The sequence below is a fragment of the Mastigoproctus giganteus genome, chromosome 1, assembly GCF_048544385.1.
Source record: "Mastigoproctus giganteus isolate SK-2022 chromosome 1, ASM4854438v1, whole genome shotgun sequence".
Classification (NCBI taxonomy): Eukaryota; Metazoa; Arthropoda; class Arachnida; order Uropygi; family Thelyphonidae; genus Mastigoproctus; species Mastigoproctus giganteus.
The window spans coordinates 74,889,736-74,910,777 of record NC_143575.1 but is presented as its reverse complement, the minus strand read 5'-3'; the positions used below and the strand labels follow the sequence as shown (position 1 = coordinate 74,910,777).

The window sequence follows — 21,042 nt, the reverse complement described above, 5'->3', positions numbered from 1 at the left end:
CACACTCTAAATAGCAGCTAAATGACTGATAACTGTAAGGAAATTGGAGGAATATCATAAAAAAGGTGCCTGGTGCAGATGGAACCTATCCATTATTATGAGAGCATCCTTGGATTCAGTGGAGGTCCCTACGGACTGAAGAAGTGTGAATATACCCATTTCATAAAAGGGTAGAACAAAAGGCGACATGAATAACTACAGACCCATTAGCGTAACATCAGGACCATTACAACAGGCATGCAATTATACTGCATTCAGAGCATGGATTTGTCAAGGGGCAGTCTTGCTTAACCAATTTGATAGGTTACTATGATGCAATGATCGAGGAACTGGATGCAACAAATAAATTTGATATCATATACTTGGATTTCAGGAAGACTTTTGATAATGTTGCACATAAAAGACTGCTGTACAAACTGGAGCAATGTGGCATTAAAGATAAGCTACTACTATGGATAAAGAGATGGTTAAGTGGAAGACCGAGTGGGTGGTTATCAGTGAGCACTGCTCTTTGTGGATTAATGTTATCAGTGGAGTTCCCCAGGGTTCAGTACTGGGTTCATTGTTGTTTTCAATATTTATCAATGATATTGACAAAGTTATATCAGGCTTAATGTCTAAGTTTGCAGATGATAGAAAGGTTAGCATGGTGAGAAACTGCAACAAGATCTAGGAAATTTGAGTCGGGTTGAGAAATGGCTGTTGAAGTTTAACATTGACAAATGCAAGGTACTGTACATGGGTGGCAGTAACCACAGAGTAACTCATCAACAGTGTGGTACTCAGGGTAGTGCAGTCACACATGTAATTCTCTGAGGTGTGCAGATATGCTGCCAGGACAGCTCATGGGGTTTTGTCAATGATATACAGAAACTTTGCTAGCAGCAATGGTCTGCGCAGGTAGCAGTGGTATCATCCCCATTCTCCCCACACCGGGTAGAAAAGGCCCAGGTTTGAATCCTGTTGATGACGCAAGGAACTTTAGTGGGTTTTTTCACTCCACATGTCAGGAGGAGGAGGTATAAGGGATAATCACCTCCTTATCCCTGTGTATAAAGCCATGGTTAGGCCGCATCTTCAATACAGATCTGGAGGCCTCACTGTAGGAAGGATGTAGATCTGCTTGAACGGTTGCAGAGAAGGGTAATCAAATTGGTGAAAGGAACAAATGGGTGCTCTTACCTAGAAAGGTTTGGTTCTACAAATTGCAGTGTCTGGAGACTAGGCACTTGCAAGTAGATCTGATTGAGGTGTTTAAAGTCTTGAATGGATTGAGTAAGCTGAATGTTAATGATATTCTTCCACTTGCTGAGACTACCACGAGCGGGCATAAATCCCAATTGAGGAAGGATGGTTGCAGGATGTGCAGAAGTTTGCCTTCATCCAGCGTTTGGTTGATTTTTAGAATGGGCTTCCATCTGCTGTGGAAGTGGATTAGATGTAGAATATGCAAGGGAGAACTAGACAAATTCTTGGAGGGTATGGATGGGTGAACTGTGTTTTTTTTTTTTTTTTTTTTTGGCTGGTGCTATATAAACTTGCTTATTTGCATCATTTTCCATTATTGCTACTACTACTACTACTACTTTTCCACCTGGTGTGGGAAGGACAGTGATTCTACCAGCTGAGCTCCCCACAAGGGTGATGCAACCAGTGTAAAGTCATGTTATCCAGGGAGTACATGGATTTTGTATTAGATATACTGCACCCTGCAATGTTATGCTTTTATTCCCAGGGTGATGGCCACTTTATGGAAGACAAGTGCATTGTGCAAGAATGGTTCAAAACTCACTGATTTCCGCCATCTTCCCTGTCCCTCACATTCACCTCATCTGAATCCTGTTGAGAATGTGTGGGACATTCTAAAGAGCTATTTGGCAATGAAGTCCTCTTCCTTCAACTTTGTTGCAATTATGCGATATTTTGTTGAAAGAATGGTTATGATTAAACCAAAACGCACTAAAACACCTTATAGAATTAATGCCACAACGCACACTTGCTGTTATTCGAAACAAAGGCGATCCGATTTGAAACTAAACAAAGGTTTGTATTTTGCGGCTAGTGCATGTATTTAGAGAGTTACTAGTCTCTTAACATCTATTCAACAGCAGAATTAAATAATCAGGAAGAACAGAATAAAAATGTACTCCAGTTAAAATTTACTACTTAAAGTGCACCTAATGGAGTGACCATTCAGTGGGGAGATTGATATTGTTGATTTACTTGACTCATACAGTGGAGATCTCTATCAAAAAACTCGTTATAATTAAAATGCACTGTACAAGTTAGTGCAATTGCATCATTTCAGTACAAAGCCAACTACTAAAGTAGTTATAAATTGGCATCATTAAGTATATCTCATATTGTGGATACCTTCACGAGTCGTCATGATATTGCACTACCTCGAATAAGTAACGCTTCACCATAGGAGAAGACTGTTGTTGCTTATTCTCAGTGGATACCATCACCCATACGGCATCCAATAACCCATACTGTTTCAGACAGGTGGACAGGTACCCTGATGTTGCAACAACGACAACCCAGTTGTGAAATATGGTATCCGCTGAGAAAAAGTAGCAATAGTCTTCTCCTATGGTGAAATGTTACTTATTCGAGCAATATAATGGCAAACATCCCCAGGGGCTCACATCTGGTGAGTATGAGCTTGGCACACCCAGGGTCCTGAGCTGGATATCATCATTCTTCTCTTTCTTGGTGATTCCCTTCTTTTGACACACACAAATCTACTTAATTTTTTTTTTTTCAAGGAAAACATCTATCATTATAACATGGGAATACACGGAACATCATCATTCCCTTGGCTTTTTTTTTCAGGAACTTAGTCCTGTCATTAAGTGAGGTATACCTCTAACACAACAAAGTATACTTTCACATTTATTGGTTTAATGCGATAGTGTTAATGACCTGCACCAAACACTGACCTTAACAATACTTTTCGGCAATACTGTTCAGATAAACCTTTGGACTGTCCATTTCTAATAGCAGACACACTTCCATTCTCAAATATTCGGGAGTGGCTTGGACGAGCAAGCAGCAACTGACGCACCCTTACACACCGAGCGGAAAACGCCCGAGTTCGAATTATGAAATTTTTATGGGCTTTTCACATCACACCTAAGTTGGTCGGTCTCAGGAAAGGGTTGCAGGGTTCCCACCCCAAAAAAACTCGAGTTTTATCCAGAAAACAGCAAATCGACCAAAAACTGCACGCAGTTACAGACAATATACATTACAGACGCAATCACAGACACAATATACATTACAGACACAATACACATTACAAACGCAATTACAGACACTACTGCAGGAATGCATTTTTCCAATGATGAAATTTAGTGGAGAGGAGAAAATGGCGTAGAGATGTTTTTCTTGATATGACTTTGGACCTTAAGCGATTGTGCAGGGAACCCTGAATGCCAGCCACTCCAACTTATAAAAGTTTGAATGCCCTACACAGATCGCGATTTCAACTGCACGGAACACCTGGGAGACGAACTAGAACGTCTGGTGAAAGCCAGAATAAAACGTCCCACACACACATAATACACACGTCCGAGCAAAACTCGTCAGTTCTGCAGAAGAAAGAAAGGTTAGTACAGCATTAGCGCACCCAAGATTTTCCTTTATAAGACTCCTGAGAAAGCGAGCAGTTAGTTTGACCCAGAGAAAATTCCTTGTTCTTCTGCTCTTACCTTTTGATCAAGTCTGAGAGAAACTGAAGTCCAGCAGCTTTTGCATTCTGATCCACCCCTGCTATGTAGTCTATCACTCGTTGGTGGGGGTCTATCCAGAATAATGGAGGGCGTCATCACTATCAAAATGGGGCACACTGTTGAGATTATTAGTGACGTCAAAATGAAACCCAATAGCGTCTGGATACTTTTCGAAGGAAAGCATAACATTCAGGGGTATCTGGATAATGGTTTCCAGTATTATTCAGACAACCCTGGAATTTTGTAAAATTAACTATACCCGCCATCCACGTGTCAGGAATAAATATAAAAGCAACTGTGTGCACGCAGGAAGCAAACAGATCCAACGAAATACAGTAGATTAGCGTAGGCGTTGAGCTTAGCGATATCCAAAAGGCGAGTCATTATAGGACTCCATTTTAGTTAATCAGTGTGTTTTGTGATAAAGCAACAAAACTGCAACACTAGAGTAAAGGTAGCTGACAATCACAAAATGGTGTTCCTTTCACCAGGAAACGTTTGGGTAGACTGTGCAAACTGATGGAAAGGACGCTTGTAAGAGAGGTACATAGACTAAAAGCAGGTATAGGAACTAATATTAGCACAAGGGTAAAATGTAGGGAACTGCATACCATTAGATATTATGGAGCTACACCAACTAAATCAAATCTCAAAGTGCAGAATGACAACATCGACTTACTTTTTCTTGGCGCACAACACATTGTAATTTGTCTCTGGAACAGAGTAGTTTTATGGAGTGACGAATCATGTTACACAGTTTTCCAATCTGAGAGCTGTGTTTGAGTCTGGCGAATTTCTGAAGAACATTATTTAGCAGAGAACGTCATAGCAACTGGGGTATGGGAGAGATACAGTGATCGTCTAGGGTCGTTTTCAATTTATACTAATGATCGTCGTTCCTGGAGCAATGAGTCATCTGGATATTGACATTTGGACACGTTCCACTTTTCCTGAACTTTGGCAAACCAGTGGGAAACCGTCTTCTGTTTAACAATGGCAGTGCCACCATGCAATTATGCACATGGTATTTTTCTTTGGGGGAGATGGAGGATCAGAATCGTTATTCTGACCTAAATTAAATTAAATCAGCATTGTTATGGGCCTATATCAGAGCTTGAAGGACAGGGTACATGCCCTCGAAGGATCTAAATTGAGGGCCCATCAAGCTCTCAGCTGCCCACATCAACGCCACAGCTTGCACTTGAACATCACGCAACACAGCGGCAACCCCCAAGGCAGCATGCGCTGGTACAACAATAGTTGTCGGTGACTCTATTGTCAGGGAAACAAGAAACATATTGTGCAAAAAGGATAGAGGAACAGGACCAGGGTATGTCTGCCAGAGAGCAAAGGTTGATGATGTTGTAGAGCAGATATCATCTTTTAAGGGCGCAAAAGGTGATATTGTTGGAACTAATGACATTAAGAGTAAGAGATCTTCAGATTTACTCAAGTACAGGTCACTGTTGAAAAAAGCCGTGAATTAGGGTTGAATTTGAAAGTGTCTGCAATTCTACCCAGACATGATAGGAGGGAGTATATGATGAGCGCCTTGTCGATCAATTCGGCCCTGCAGAGACTGTGCAAGGCTTAAGGGGTAGAATTTGAGAGAAGGCTTCTACAGGGATGGAATACACTTATATAGAAAGGATGCAAGAATATTTGCTGATGCTACCGAGGCAGTGTTTATTAGGTGAGTCGGAAAACTGCTAGCTTGGGAGGATACACAAACTAATAGATTAACAGTAGCCGCCGGCAGAGGTGAAAGTGATTCTTGCACTGCTTCTATTGGAATGAGCAGCAGCCTGGAAACCAAGATGCAGAGGATTTCAGAGACTGCTGGGAGTCCTTGCAGTACAAGTAAACACATGGGCTCTGTTAGGGTAACTAAGAATAGGAACAGCTGCAGAGGTGTATCGCTAAAAAAAAATAGTACCGGAACGCTCGTCGATTAACTACAAATAGTTACCTACGCTTTTTTCATTTCCAAAAATAAATAAGTCAAAGATTAGAATTTTTGTTCAGTATTTATTAATAACTATTAAATAAAAATTTCAAAAATAAAAACAAAGGCAAAAAATTTAAAAAATCAGAAAAGAAAAAAACGAAAACAAAAACTCCAAAATAATATAAAAAATACTGTTCAGAAGAATCCCATGCAGGATCAATTACGTATTCTTGTGTGACTGCCCTTTTTGTTTGTTGGTCAACAGCAGAACGATGAAACCACAACCAAGTTCGAACATAAAAATTTCGATTCCATAATTCTAATGGTGGACCGTGTAGTTTAATAAACAAGAAACTTGCCGTTGTTGGATTTCTTCATCTAACACATTGTACTTTAGTAAGAAACGTTCAAGTGTCATTGCGAAATTTATATTTTTGTTTTTAAATAAATTTTTAAAGAAATCTATTAATTTTAAAGATTACAATTTAATCTATATTTTTAGTAGCAATGGGTGAAATGGATATACTTTCTCCATCCCCTTTGATTATGCCATTGTTTCATAATAATAGTTGTATAAATTTAATGATTTTCGATTATGACATTAGAAAAATGTACCGGAACGTCCTTTCGGTGCGTTCCGGCCCGAACAGAAGCAGTGCAAGAATCACAGGTAACATATACAATCACCTGGTGAATGTATATGTTACCTGTCAAAGCAACAGATGCATGTATACTTAAGTGTACACCAATGCTAGGAGTTTGGAAAATAAATTTCATAAATTTGAGGTGTTGGTCTCAATCCTACAACAAAGGCAGATACAAATGTTGGGAGATCAAAGACATGGTGTCACACAGATATAAGCAATGCAGAAATGGAATTTGAGGAGTATAATGTGTACATGAAGGATAGGAAGGGAGGAGGGGTTATGCTATTAGTTAAGAAACACATAAAATCCAAGGAAGTACAGCAAGTCGACATGTCTGGACACTGCAGTGTCGAGTCAGTTTGGTGTGACATAAGCACTGGGGAATCAAAATTAAGAGTAGAATTGTGTTATAGGCCTAATGACTCTGATGAGTATAATAAACAACCGTACAGGGAAATAGTGTGGGCTAGTAAATCAGAGTGTCTTATAATTTCCCAGATATTGATAGGAATTTGTGGGATGATCAGTAACACATGAGCAAAGCTTTTGTGGATTTATTCGATGATTGTTTTCTACAGCAGCATGTTCAGAAGGCAATTAGAAGGAATAATAATAATAATTATTATTATTATTATTATTATTATTATTATTATTACTAGCCATATAGTGCAAGGGAGTCTGAAGCTCATGCTTCACCAGCTAAAAAAAAATTTCCGAGTTACCCTGAATACTCTTTCCTCATGCATTAAGAATCTGCAGATAAAGGAACCACTAGGTAGCAGTGACCACAGTGTACTGAAGTGGGATTTACTCAAAGAGGTAATTACCATCAGGGGTAAAGGGGTTTTCAGGGGTTTTTGCTTTCGTAAATGTGACTACGGAGGTCTTAGACAGCATTTAAATTCTAAACGGTGGACCAACTAATGATGTTACCAATAGCAAATTCAAAATGGGAAGCATTCAAAGAATTAATCTTGGAAACTACTATGCTTTTCATACCAACTAAGAAATATTGTTCAAGGTTTAGGCCTAAATGGATGTCAGGTGAAGTAATGAGACACGTGGCAGAGAACAAAAATGCACGGGATACATATAAATTAATGGGTTACACGGAAGCCTATGATAGATATAAACTGTTGTGTAACGAGTAACAAAGGAGGTTAGACAGGCAAAGGCAAATTACGAGAAATCTTTGGCAAAGGATGCAAAGAAAAACAGCAACGAGTTCTGTACTTATGTAAACTCTAGAAGGAAGGGGATGAATCAGATTGGTCCACTGGATATCTACGATTCAACTGATGATGATCCTGCTTAGGCAGTAGCGGATTAAGGTCGGTTGAGGCCCCGGGCGCAGAAGAAAATATTGGGCCCCTTAAAAAAAAGAGAGAGATAGGGAAAATAAAAAAACATGTTAACCATTTTTTTAAATAAATAAAAAATATTATGTACTATTAATGTTTTATTTCCAATAAAATTTGAATATAATATATGTATAATATAATTTATAATAGCATAATAATAATCACAAAGTTTTGAACTAATAGTTGAACATATTAGTTCTACTAATTTGTTGGGATTTTGCGTATAAAGTTGGGGTTTTGCGTGGGCCCGTCAGAAGTCGGTGCCCAGGGCGCGCGCCCGGTGCGCCCGCCGTTAATTCCGCGTCTGTGCTTAGGTAGCTAACAAACTAAATGAGTATTTTGCATCTACATTCACACATGAGGAGTTATTCAGATAATGCCCAAGGTGAATTAAACTCTATCAGTGAGCTACACGATTTTGTGATAACTGAGAGCAAAGTGGAGAAGAAATTGTTGAAGATAAACATAAGAAAGGCCCCTAGGGGGATGTAATCTATCCAGTTATATTAAAAGAGGAAGCAAATGAAGTAAGCAAATTTTTAGCCATAATTATGAGAGATTCCTTGGACTCAGAGGAGGTACCCATAGACTGGAGAAGTGCAAATCTGACCCCAACTCACAAAGGAGGATCAAAAGGCGACACAAGTAATTACAGACCTGTTAGTTTAACTTCTGTTCCAGGATAATTAATGTAGGCACTGGCTAAAGAAGCACTGCAGGATCATCTAGACAAGATTTAAGTTATAGCTCGGACACATCATAGTTTTGTTAAGGGGGAAATCTTGTCTGACCAATTTGATTGGATATTTGTGGATGTGGTCACAAAGGAACTGGATGCAGGGAATAACTTTGATATCATATATTTGGATCTTAGAGGCTTTTGATACTGTTACACATGGAAGATTGTCGCAATTTGTGCAGCAGTGATGTTGGAGGCAAAGTGCTGCTATGGATAAAGGGATGGTTGAGTGGGAGAAGATAAAGAGTGGTAATCAATGGACACTGCTCTTCGTGAACTAATGTTATTAGTTGAGTCCCCCAGCGTTCGGTGTTGGGTCCATTGTTGTTTTCTGTATTTAATAATGATATTGATGATGGTATATCAGGCTTAATGTCCAAGTTTGCAGACGATACGAAGTTTAACAGGATTGTTAAGGACACTAATGACAGTACCCTGCTGCAACAGGATCTAGAAAAGTTGAGATGGGCTGAAAGGTGGCAACTTTACATTTGTCAATGTACTTTACATTGACAAATGTAAAGTACTGCATATGGGAAGCAGTAACCCCCAGAGTAATATATCAACTGTGTGGTACTACACTGACAGTGGTAGAGAATGAAAAGGACATGGGGTAAACTGTGCAGGCAGGTATGAAGTTTTCTGAGCAGTGCAGGCTGTTTCCAAGCAAGAGTAGCTGATGGTGTCTTGTCAATGATATACAGGAATTTTTCTAGCAGGGATAAGGTGATTATTCCCTTGTAATAAGGCAATGGATGTCTGAGCGTGTAGCACAGTAGTATCGTCACCGTCCTCTCCACACAGAGTGGAAAAGGCCCGGATTCGAATGCCATCGATGACGCGAGGCACTGTAATGGGCTTTTTTCACTCCGTGCTAGAGTTAGTCGGTCTCAGATAGAACACCCGCAATTAATAGACATTAGACACAGCACGGCATATGAATTTAATTATTCGAGTGGCCTAAATATATAAGGCAATGGTCAGGCCACATCTTGAGTACTGTACACAGGTCTGGAGGCCTCATTTTAGGAAGGATGTAGAGCTGATGTAGAGAGAGAGAAGGGCAACAAGATTTGCGAATAGAATAAAGGGTTGCTCTTCGAAGAAAGGCTTGTTTTACAAATTTCTGTGTCTGGCAACTAGGCACCTGCATGGTGATCTGATTGAGGTGCATAAAGCCTGGAGTGGTTTGAGCATGCTTAATGCTAATGGGATTCTTCCTCTTGTTCAGAATAACCACCTGAGGGCATAAATTCAAATTGAGGAAAGATAGTTGTAGGATAGATGTGCGGAAGTTTGCCTTTAGCCAGCGGGTAGTTGTTTGGTGGAACAGATGTCATCTTTTGTTGTGGAAGTTGAATCCTAATAAATTTAAGGCTGAGCTGGACGGGTATTTGGAACGAACGGAGGGGTGAAATCGGAGCTTTTTTTTTTTTTTTTTTTTTTTATGGCTGATGCTGCATAAGCTTGCTTTCTTGCATACGTATGCCTCTACTAATGCTAATGTTATTTCGGTGATACTTTTTAGTGCGTTAGGAAGTTAACTCGTGTAACTCTCACTCGGTTCTGAGCAAGGACGAGCAATGGAATCCGGAATTCCGATGCATGTTTGATTTTTTGGATTGCTTTAATTTATTAAACTATGGTACAACCATTTTATAAACACTTAAAGCTGTGGTTCCCAACTGGTGTGCCACGAGATTATGAAAAATTCCATCGCGTTAGATGGCAATCACTATTTCGGCGTGCCGTTAATATTAGTCTTTTAACTTAAGGTGTGACTTGAGTGACAAAAGATTCGGAACCAGAGGTTTAGAGCCTCCGTCTGTGTTCCATCCAGTTCCCCCCCCCCCCCTTTCGTACGGCTTGGTTATGAGCAATAATACTATTGCATTTACTTAACAGTGGAAAACCAGCGCTGGACGAACTATTTCTCTGGCTGAGGGCAGGAGTTCAGCAGTGTTCCTTCTGCGCATGAAGAAGTTATTTAGAATTGTGCACCCACTCTCTTAAACGATACACCATTAAATGTTTAGCTCTTGTTCTAACCTTGATTCCGAGAAAGATGTTTCCGTTGCACCATCCTGTTGCAGTTACACAATGTTAAAAACTCTGGCAGCAACCAACCATTAAGCTAACAAGAACATAGTAGCACCTGCATAAGATTTGGGGGGTGGGGTTGTGTGTTCTACATTGGTGGCTTTTATGAACACGCGAGAGCACAATTATATAATAAAAGAAATGTTTTTTGGATTATTTTTCCCCTCATGGCTGTGTCCATGTAAGAACTCCCTCGCAGCGGCAGTCCCATGGTTTTCTAAAAGGACTTTCGTCCCTTTTGCGGCTACCTAGGAGCGACACCGCTTCCCTTGTATTTTCCATAACTTTGTATAGGCTAGACGGCATTAACCAAAATATAATTTTAACATTTATTATTTACTATCTGCTGATAATGTTCATTGTCCCAATGTCACATGAGGATTTGCAAAAAAAAAAAAAAAAAATCATTGATATTATAGTGTTAACAAGCAAAGATGTTATTGTATGTGTGATCACAATATTTGTTGATTTTTGTCTAATATTATGGATGTCCATAATTTATACTTGCAATCATAGCATAATATAAATATAAAATAAATATTTTAGATGCAATGCGCGTTATATTAGTACCGGAGAGCGTGGTAATACACTTTTACTCTGTTTGGGTTCGCTGTACGGTGTTTGAACCAATTAGCCGATTTGCTCAACGTGACCTTGTATTTCAGGTCTCATTCCCGTTTCTTATGGTAGTTGGAACAATTTTGAGCTTATTCTCTTTGTTTTCTCCAAGTATGGCTGCACATAGGGAAAGAACATTTATTATGATAAAGCCTGATGGTGTAGAACGTGGACTGATTGGACAAATCATCCAGAAGTTCGAGCAGAAAGGATTCAAACTTGTAGCTATGAAATTTATGGAGGTATGAAAAAATACACAAGTGAAGAATATAATACATTCTATAAGTAAATGCTTTGCAGTGAAGACTACTAATTTTATTAAATTTACTCTACTTGCATAATTCTCATCATAGGCGTAAACTATTGGGGAGTTCCCCCCAGTTGGTAAACCGTGTAAATATATATGATTTACTACTCGCGGGGGGGGGGGGGAGATTTTGGTCTTCTCATTTTAGTTATATTTTCCCGACCGCATTTCGCACTGCGCTCTATCCAAAAATCTTAGGCGGATTCTCATAGGAATAAAAGATTAAGGGGTTTTAACTGATCAGGGGGAAATAAACAGAATTAATTTCATTTCTGATTTGCCTGATTAATATACTGTTGAGGGGGATGCCCATTTGAAGAATGGCCTATATTTAGGGGGGGGAAACAATATAAAAATGCATACAGTGTGTATATATTATATATAAAATGACATTGGGAATGTCATACTTTATATTACAAGAGAAATTGAGAATAGAAAATGCTCACACCAACTATATGTTAGTAACTTAATTCTGTGGCATGTGACTACAAATATTTGGTTACTGCCAGTTGGCCAAAAAAAGAAAAAAAAATTTAAGTAGATTATTTAACTGAAAAAAAAAAAAAAAGTTATAAAATGCAAAAACGTTTTTAATGTATATTTCTGAATGGCAGCATAGGATGTTGTGCTTTTGTTCTTAATGACTTTTAATCTTTCTTAATTTTGTATTTTCACTTCTTTCACTATTAGGAAATAAAGCTTCAAATTTCCATGTAATGCATTTATCAAGCTTCAGCCTTAGCCAGGCCTTTAGTGGTCATCATATTATGCGTGGGGTGGGGTGGGGAGTTATTTCTTTTCTGTTTCCTTTTTGATGCATTCAGAGGCTTTCTTGCTGTTCAGCAGCATTTCCATGAGTTTTATATTGCTTAAGTCATCTTTCTGGTTCTTGACAGGCTCTTTTATATCTTCAGATTCTATATCATCGATTCCAGTATCCTTGCTGAGCTCTACTATGTTGTTTATGGCCTGCTTAACAACACTAACAATATTATTAGTGGCATGTTGAATACTGTATGCTTTCCGCAATTTCATAAGGCTTGGTGGATTTTCTCCCTTTCCATAGTCTTAATAGTCCGAGAGAAAATCATAACGTAATAGGCCACAAAGGCCACTATTACACCCTGATGAAGTTGGAGAGAGAGGTGATAATGAGGAGCCATAAAATGACTTTTACATGAGTACTAAACTCATCAAGAGACATGAGGTGTCAAGTGCATTATCCGTTATCAAAAAGAGTTTCGTTGGAAATATTATTGGCTGCGTAATATTGTTCAACTGCTGGACAAAAGTAATCTGAAAATCATGTTTGGAAAAGACTTAAGTGATTTAAGCCACCTTCTTGGAATTCCATATGACTGGCAACTTAAATCCTTTAAAGAGCCTTGAGGTTTACTGAGTGGTAGACTAACAAGAACTTCAAGTTGAAGTCTCCAGTAGTATTATTCCCATCCAGCATCGCTGTTAACCCATCTTTGACACTTAAAATCCAGGCATTGAAAGCACCAGGTCACAAATGCAGTTTACAATAACCTGTTAAACCAGCCTTAACTGACACTGAGAAGGTTCAGAATTGGCATATTTTTCTTAATTTTCATGAAAGCTAATTGCCTTGAACTATCATAAATAAGGGAATTCTATGCTACATATTGTCCTCTATAAATGAATTTAAAAGTTAAATTAATTTATGGAGGACAATATGAATTTAATATTTCTATCTCAATTGCGATTGAAATGTACATTAAGAAACTGATTTAATTTCATTGCACTTAAAGGACTTGTAGTGTTGCCACATTTCAAGGTTTTTTTTTTTCCCCCTTATTGTTTATTATGATTCTGATGACAGACCTAGCTAAATCCAGTCTTTTTAAAATGTCCTATTTAGTTTCTAATGATAAGCTTTTCCAATGGCTTTTCACCTTTGCATTATTAACACTTTATTACTCACATTACTGTTTGTGGCCATTAAAAAAAAAAAGAGAGAAGTTCAAATAACCCACAAAGTAAACTAAAATTAATCATGTCAAAATGCTCATAAGCAATACCAGAAGTGACTGGTAAACAAAACTGAACTGGAAACAGTACTGCTGAGCAGTGCTGAGTAACATGGATAAAAGCAGCTCCCACTCACACATCCAACAGTTCCTAAAGAAGTAGATTTTCCACTACTTTTTTTCTTTCTTTCTTTTTTTTCATGTGTTAGTCAGTCTCCTGAAATTTAGCAACTGTGTGCAAAAAACAGACCACCACTCCTTTTAAAGTTGATTACTTGGGTACTGTGGGATCATTAGCATTAGTAGAGGCATTTGATGCAAGAAAGCAAGCTTATGCAGCATCAGCCAAAAAAAAAAAACCACTTCCACTTCACCCCTCTGTTTGTTCGAAATACCTGTGCAGCTGAGCCTTAAACTTATTTAGGCTATCAACTTCCACGACAAGGGATGGAAGTCTGTTCCACCAACCAACCACCTGCTGGCTAAAGGCAAATTTCCGCACATCTATCCTACATCTGTCTTTCCTCAATTTGAATTTATGCCCTCTCAGGTGATTATTCTGAGCAAGAGGAAGAATCCCATCAGCACTGAGCATACTCAAACCATTCAAGGCTTTATACACCTCTATCAGATCACCTCGCTGGTGCCTAGTCTCCAGACACTGTAATTTGCAAAACTTAAGCCTTTAAGTTTTGCATAATACTTAATACCTAATCATAATACTTATGAAATTAAAAAAAATCAGGTAAATTATAAAACAAAGCTTTATTTACTTTATGACTTAGCTTTCTTAATCGTATTTCTGCTTCTTTCTCTATTAGGAAACAAAGGGAAAGAAGTGTCTTTTATCCTTGTTTTCTTGCTTTTTGCTTCACTGTATGTAAATTTAAGTTAGTTCTGAACATTTTTAATGGAATTTATAGTTATTCAGAATTAAATGGTTTTTGCCCAGTACAGTATAAAAAACAAGGAAGAACTGTATACTGTACTTGTGAATTCAACTTTATATATACCTACCTTCCCACTGAGAGCTTGTCAGTCAGCACTGAAATGGCCATCTGGGGGAGGTGGAGGGATGAAAGTTTTCCATAAGTTAGATAATAGTCATCTTTCAATAGCGTGGTTGATTTGGTATTCCCATAATTATTAGCAGGCCTCCTACTTGAAGCTTATGCCAAAGATAAACTTATGCAGTATTATTCATTGTGTACGTGTTCAGAATGATCAGACACTGAGCCAGGTTGTAATTATAAAGAGGTCCTGATTAAACTTAGGGAAAATGTTAATAAAAAGTGTCACCAGCTATTTGAAAATGTGGATCGTTTCTCCACTACAATATTCTGGCATACACTGCACTCTCCATTCAAGGATTTTTGGCTAAAAAAAACATTCCTGCAAGTACCCCACCCTCCATATTCACTTGATCTTACTCAACTTGATTGTTTTCTCTTCCTTAAAGTCAGCAAGATGCTGAAAGATAAATTTTGTGGTATTCCAACCATTCATTGGAATTGGACAGCAGAACTCAACATCAAGAAACTACTTTGAAGGTTTATAAAAAATATTATATACATCCTAATTTGTTTTTTAGAAAAATAAATTTGGAGCCTTTTGATCCAACCTTGTACACTCAAAAGTCACAAACTGAGATACAGTACATAGTTTGTCATATTTATTATGCATTTAGACAGCATCTGAACAATACAACTTCGTAAACATTTTGCAGATCAACACTTTGCAATTAGGACCTAATTTCATTTTTGAGCTCTTAGTACAATACTAAAAAATCATTAACCCAGTAGTAGGCAAAAAAACCACTTTAAAATTAACATATTTCAATGAAAAAAAAATTTCTATAAATTCTATCTGTATGTGTAACAAATATTATAAACACAAAATAGTAACATAAGATCATATGTTTTTTTTTTTGTGACCCCCCCCCCCCCAAGGTTCTTGTGACATTCACTATATGAAAATTCACCGAGGTTAGACGACTTACGGTTCCTGGCCACAAACTACAGTACTCGAATTTCTCTTACACTCAAAGTTCACTTGCCTGTGTGGCACGTGAACTTTGAGAAACTTTTTAAATAGTGAAAGACTTGCTATTGTAATGAAAAGCAGTATTTCACTACACAATGAACTGTAAATGGCTGGATTATTGTGTAATAACGAAAATGATACCATGTAACCTCACAGCCCACTCAGCTTACAGAAAGTGAACAATAAAAATGGACAAAAAAAAAGCAGCACAATGCAACACTAAAAACATTATTAAGAATGTACAAAAAGTAACACCCACTAATCCCCAGCTAGTGAGTCACCAGAATTAAATATTTTCCCAATGGAAAATATTTATTTCTGGTGACTCAAATATTTTGGAAACCTTTCAGAATTAATGATGGGTAACCTTGCATCTTTTTTGCTATATAACTTATTTGTGATGTACATAATGAGCAGTCACTTCATGGATCTCCACAGACTTACCTATGCACCACAGTTTTCTTGCTACTGGTTTAAATAGGTGCCTCCGTAGCCAGGTTGAAAGGAGCAACATTGCATAGCACACACTTCTTGATTAGACCGGGGTTCGAGCCCGTCACCACCAAATATGGAGGATGTGGAAAGATCAGGGAATGACCACCGCATATTCCCGGAGCAATATGGCCTTAGTTGCTAATGCTCCTAAATAACAAACAACTTCAGCCATTCTATCACTGGTTTCTAAGCTCTGTGTATATCTTATCTAAATTCAAAATTAATGCATTATAATAACTGTGTTCCTTATGTTCACTTCTGCGTATGTTTAAAAGAGTGAATTCATTGTGCTGTAATTTTTGGAAATGTTAAACCATATTCCAAAATTCCAATCAAATTTCAAAAACCAAATATTGCTGCTAATAGCCTACAGTTGAATCGGTTCTGAGAGAATTAAGCAGATAATTCCATGTGTTTTTATTTTTACAGTACTCATTTAATCCATTCATTTAATGACCACCCATAAGCATAACAGTACAGCACAGCTTGGGTGCTTTGTGCATCAGATACAACAAACATGTTAAAGCAGGCATCTCTTTCAAAATGTTCATTTTTACAAATACAGTGCAGTTTAGTATTCAACACCCCCCACCAGTTAATCCTGTTAATATAACATTACCTTGAATACCTGCTGTTTGTTAGAAAGTGCCAAAGTAGCTAAGCCCACAAGATGTTAATACAGTGAACCCTTTCTTTAATAGACTTTAATTATAGCAGATAACATCCACTTAACCAACTTTTTCATCTGTATGAGAGCCAGTGATGTAACTTCCTTAGTCATATTTACCATCAATTAAAATAAAATATTTTCGTTACCAGGGAACGGGATTTTTCTTATATAGATAATGATGTCTACAATCACCTTCCACCAGCAAGCTGGTGGAAGGTGATTGTAGACGTCATTTCATTTGAACCCAGAGAGGGATATTCACACAAACTTCAGTTAAAATTGAAACTGTGTGACACAGCAGACTTTAAAGCTCTTCTACTGCACGCATTTCATTAGAACAGTAAAATACATTATTGTAACATGTTTTTTTTTTTTTTTTTTTATTTCATGTTACCGCACTTTTTCATAATGTTCTGTTAAACATCAACTATATATATATTTCATTTGAGTTTAATGGACAATCACTTTAGTAAACATACCTTGCTCCCATATATTCTGTTAAAGCAAGTTTTATACCTAAGTTGCATGTTTTCCATACAATTTTCCTGTTTTTAGGACAGAAAACCTAAGTTTTTCTGCCATTGTTATAGTGTAGATTTGATTAAATTAAATTTCAGCTTAATAAAGAGAATTTCAGTGTTTCCCCAAAAATGATAGTAGGAACAAAAGGTAACTGGTTCAGCCTATATTTACTGTATATTGAGAAATTAGCACAATATTGAGAAATTAGCATAATTAGGAAATACCATTGCTCTGCTTAAAATTTACTTGTATCATTTTTAATATATATAATTATTTTTTGCAGGCTGATGAAGAACTACTTAAAAAACATTACTCTGATCTTGCTGGACGTCCATTTTTTAAAGGACTAGTGAAATATATGCAACTGGGCCCAGTGGTTCCTATGGTTAGTTTGTTCTTTTAAACAGTTCAATATATGTAAATAGTTTTTGCTATTTAACTTATGGATTATTTTTATAACTTTGTTTCCAATAGCACATATAATAGCTTAAGAAAATATGAGTCCCCCATACAGAATAATACAAAATAATTATTGTTGGGTTCAGATACTTGTCCTAGGCAAAAATCCTTAAGAACTTTAGTGTTGTTCTGCATTTTTGATTGATCCCTTAAAAGAAAGGAACAAGAAACAAAGTTAAATAGTCTTTCGCATACAGTAAGAGATGCAAGAATGGGAGGGTCAACTACAAATTAGAAGGGGAAGTAATGGCAAATGAAAATTGCAGGGGAGTGCATGAAGAGTGACTTCAGTAGTGGAGTGATAGAATGGGGGAATTAGGTATGAGTGGGGATAAGAGAAGAAATAGGGGAGATGCATAAGTTGCTAGTAAGAGCACATAGATCCAAAAAAAAAAGTACAGGAGTTGTTGTTCAGAGTGTATTAGGTTCCACTGGTGTTGGTAGCTACACCGCTACTTGTTCTTTGTGCTTGGCAAATATAAACCTGTGTAGTATAAATAGTTTAAGACCTATTTCTGTATGCACCTTGATTACTAAAAATCAAGGCAATAAATGAAGATACGGATCCCATGTTGAAGGACTGGAAGTTGGGAGGATAGCTATATTATCCTAAATGTATCAGTTACCATTCAATATTTACCCAGATAATTTCCAAAGTAATAGAAAAATCCATCAAATGCCAGCACTTAAAACTGTCTTCAAAACCATCTATGTAATTAGAGGTTCTCAATCGACTGGTGATATCTTAGTTATGTTACTTATCAATGAGCAACTTCCATAAAAAAAAAAAAAAAAGTCTGGAGAAACTGTGAAGCAGTTGCTTTCTACATTCTAAGACTTTCAATTGGGTTTTACATAAAGGTATTCGAGTAATTTCCATCTTATAGTTAACCGTTCAATTTTTTTTGATTGAATAGCCAATTTCCTCTTTGACCCTAAAATAACAAATTATATGATTGCCCCTTCTTGTCATTGAAGCTTGAGATAAAAAAAAACTATTCTCAGTTCACAATTCTGTATGCTATGTGAGTCTGAACTTCACTATCAAAAAAGAACAGACAAATTTAAAACAAATATCAAGTTTAGTTTTTAACAAAAAAATTGTTAAACAAAACCATCTTAAACATTCTTCAAGATGAGTAGATAGGCAGGTTATAATTTTTTGTAAGTGGATATCCAGTTTTCTCTTTGACCACTTATTGCAGGTGATGGTAGGCGGCTCTCTGTCTTCTAACTTCTCCACTAATGCTGGTGTTCCCCAAGGTACAATTCTTTCTCCCACTCTTTTCCTCTTGTATATTAATGACCTTCCATTGACCGGAAATTCTATCCATAGTTTTGCTGATGATAGCACATTGCATTGCAACTTCCAATTTGAGAAACCTTGCCCTGCACAAACAGCTTCAACTTCTCGAATATCCACTACCAATTCCTGAAATGCTGATCTCCAGTGGGGCAAAGATAACTTAGTTGATTTCAATCCTTCTAAAACTCCTTGTCTTATATCTTGCAAAAAAGGATTCTCTGCTCCTATGTTTATCGTCGATGACACTCCAATTTCTAGGCAAGATAATGTATCTCTATTGGGGATTACCCTGACTTCAAATTTCTCACTTGGCATAAGCACATTACAAATATTGCTTCCTCTGCATCAAAAAAACTGGGTTTTCTCTTTCGCTCTTGGCATTACTTTTCTTCAAAACAGGTGTTCACTCTTTACAAATCACAAATCTGCCCTACAGTGGAATGTTGTTCCCACATCTCTGGCGGTGGCCCCAATACCTCTCTCAGGCTTCGAGATACAAATTCAAAAGAGAGCAGTTACGTTAAATAATGACAGTCTCTCCACTCTGTTTCATAGTTGTTCTGTTTCTGCTGCATGCCTTTTCTATATATTCTTCCATGGGTACTGTTCTTCTAAATTGGCTTCTATAATTCCCACTCTCTCTTCCAAAGCAGTCTGAACACATGCTGCAACCAGTCAACATCCTTTCACTGTCTGACTTCAAACTCACAGAACTAACTTTTATTCTTCCTCATTTATTCAATCAACTTCTGTTTTCTGGAACAACCTTCCTTCGTACATATAAATTACAGTCTACGGAAGTTCAAGTCTAATGTCAACAAATATCTTCTTTCATCTTCTCAACCTTCAACCCATGTACGGTACTAAGTACTATAGATTCTAATACCTCTCATTTGGCATTTTCATTAAAAAAAAAAACTGTTTAATGACAAATATCCTCCAACAACATCCCTGATATTTACTTAGTGGCGCGATATATCCTTCCCTTCAGGCATAGCAAATCCTCTGGCATTCACATTTTCCAATGAACTAGCCATAATATGAACTCTTTCAACCAATCAAAATAAAAGCCGAAGGATACAAAAGTGACTTTAATACCAACTCAGATCTATTTTATAACAGATCCTTTATATTAATGCAGCTACAGTTGGCTCTACAGAAAAATTTAGTGGTGCTGCCAGTCAGAATGGAATATATTACATCTGCTTAAACCATTAAAATTTTAATGCTTGGATTTCTGTACTGATACTTTAAATCAAATTTATATAGAAAACTATGTTCCTTACTCTTGAAGGCAATTATCCTGGCCATCTCTAAACCAGTGAAAGATTGCTTTTATCATGTAATTATCAGTAATTTCACTTTCACTTAAAAGCTGTTTACATAATATATTGAAAAAAACGATGCCAGGCCAACTGACGTGGTTCCTTGAAGCTTCGAACATCAGGAACGAGAATCAGTATGTCTTTCAGACAAATTAATTTTCACCTGTCTTTACAGTTACAATTGAGTCAAAATATCTGAAATGTACCTGTCAAAAATGAGCACCAGTTAGTCAGTTTAAACAATGAAACATGTCTAGCACACTTGCCAATGTGTTGCTCTCTGAGCACTTCATTCCTTTATACTGTTGAGTCACATGCCTGAATTTATTCAAAATTTTCTCCAGCATAAAAGCGTTCAGGTCTGCTATAGAAATATCATTTCTCATTCATTTGTGCAAGGAGTTCCTGCAATGTTCAGTATGCAGTGTTATGTTTGTACACAGTGTTACATTTCAGGTGCATTAGGAAATACAATAAATTCTTTAAAATCTGGCATCCTCAATGATTGGGAGGTGCCAGATTTTAAAATTTTCTGGATTTTAGAGAGGTATACCTGGTGGTTGAGCTTTTTTTTTTTTTTTTTTTTTTTTTTTTTAGGACCAAATTTCAATGAATATTAAGCACAAACAGCTGAACTTGTGCATCTTTTGCATCTGTATTTATAGCGAACTTGTCCTTTCATCTGTTTTTGTGATCAGCAGAATTTAAATTGCATGGATAATGCAATTGTCTTAATTTATGGTAAGTTGCTACGATGGATAAAAGGGTGGTTGA

At 37.2% G+C, this 21,042-nt stretch overlaps 1 protein-coding gene across 1 annotated transcript in view; it reads left to right on the top strand.

Annotated features, from left to right (window-relative positions):
• Nucleotides 1-11,140: 11,140 nt before the first annotated feature.
• LOC150090895 (nucleoside diphosphate kinase-like) overlaps nucleotides 11,141-21,042 on the top strand; it is a 33,104-nt gene continuing 23,202 nt past the window's right edge. The window contains exons 1-2 of the mRNA XM_090380531.1: nucleotides 11,141-11,389; nucleotides 17,462-17,563. Coding sequence (XP_090236657.1) covers nucleotides 11,213-11,389; nucleotides 17,462-17,563 — 279 coding nt within the window. The 5' untranslated portion in view covers nucleotides 11,141-11,212. The remainder of the gene's footprint in view (nucleotides 11,390-17,461; nucleotides 17,564-21,042) is intronic.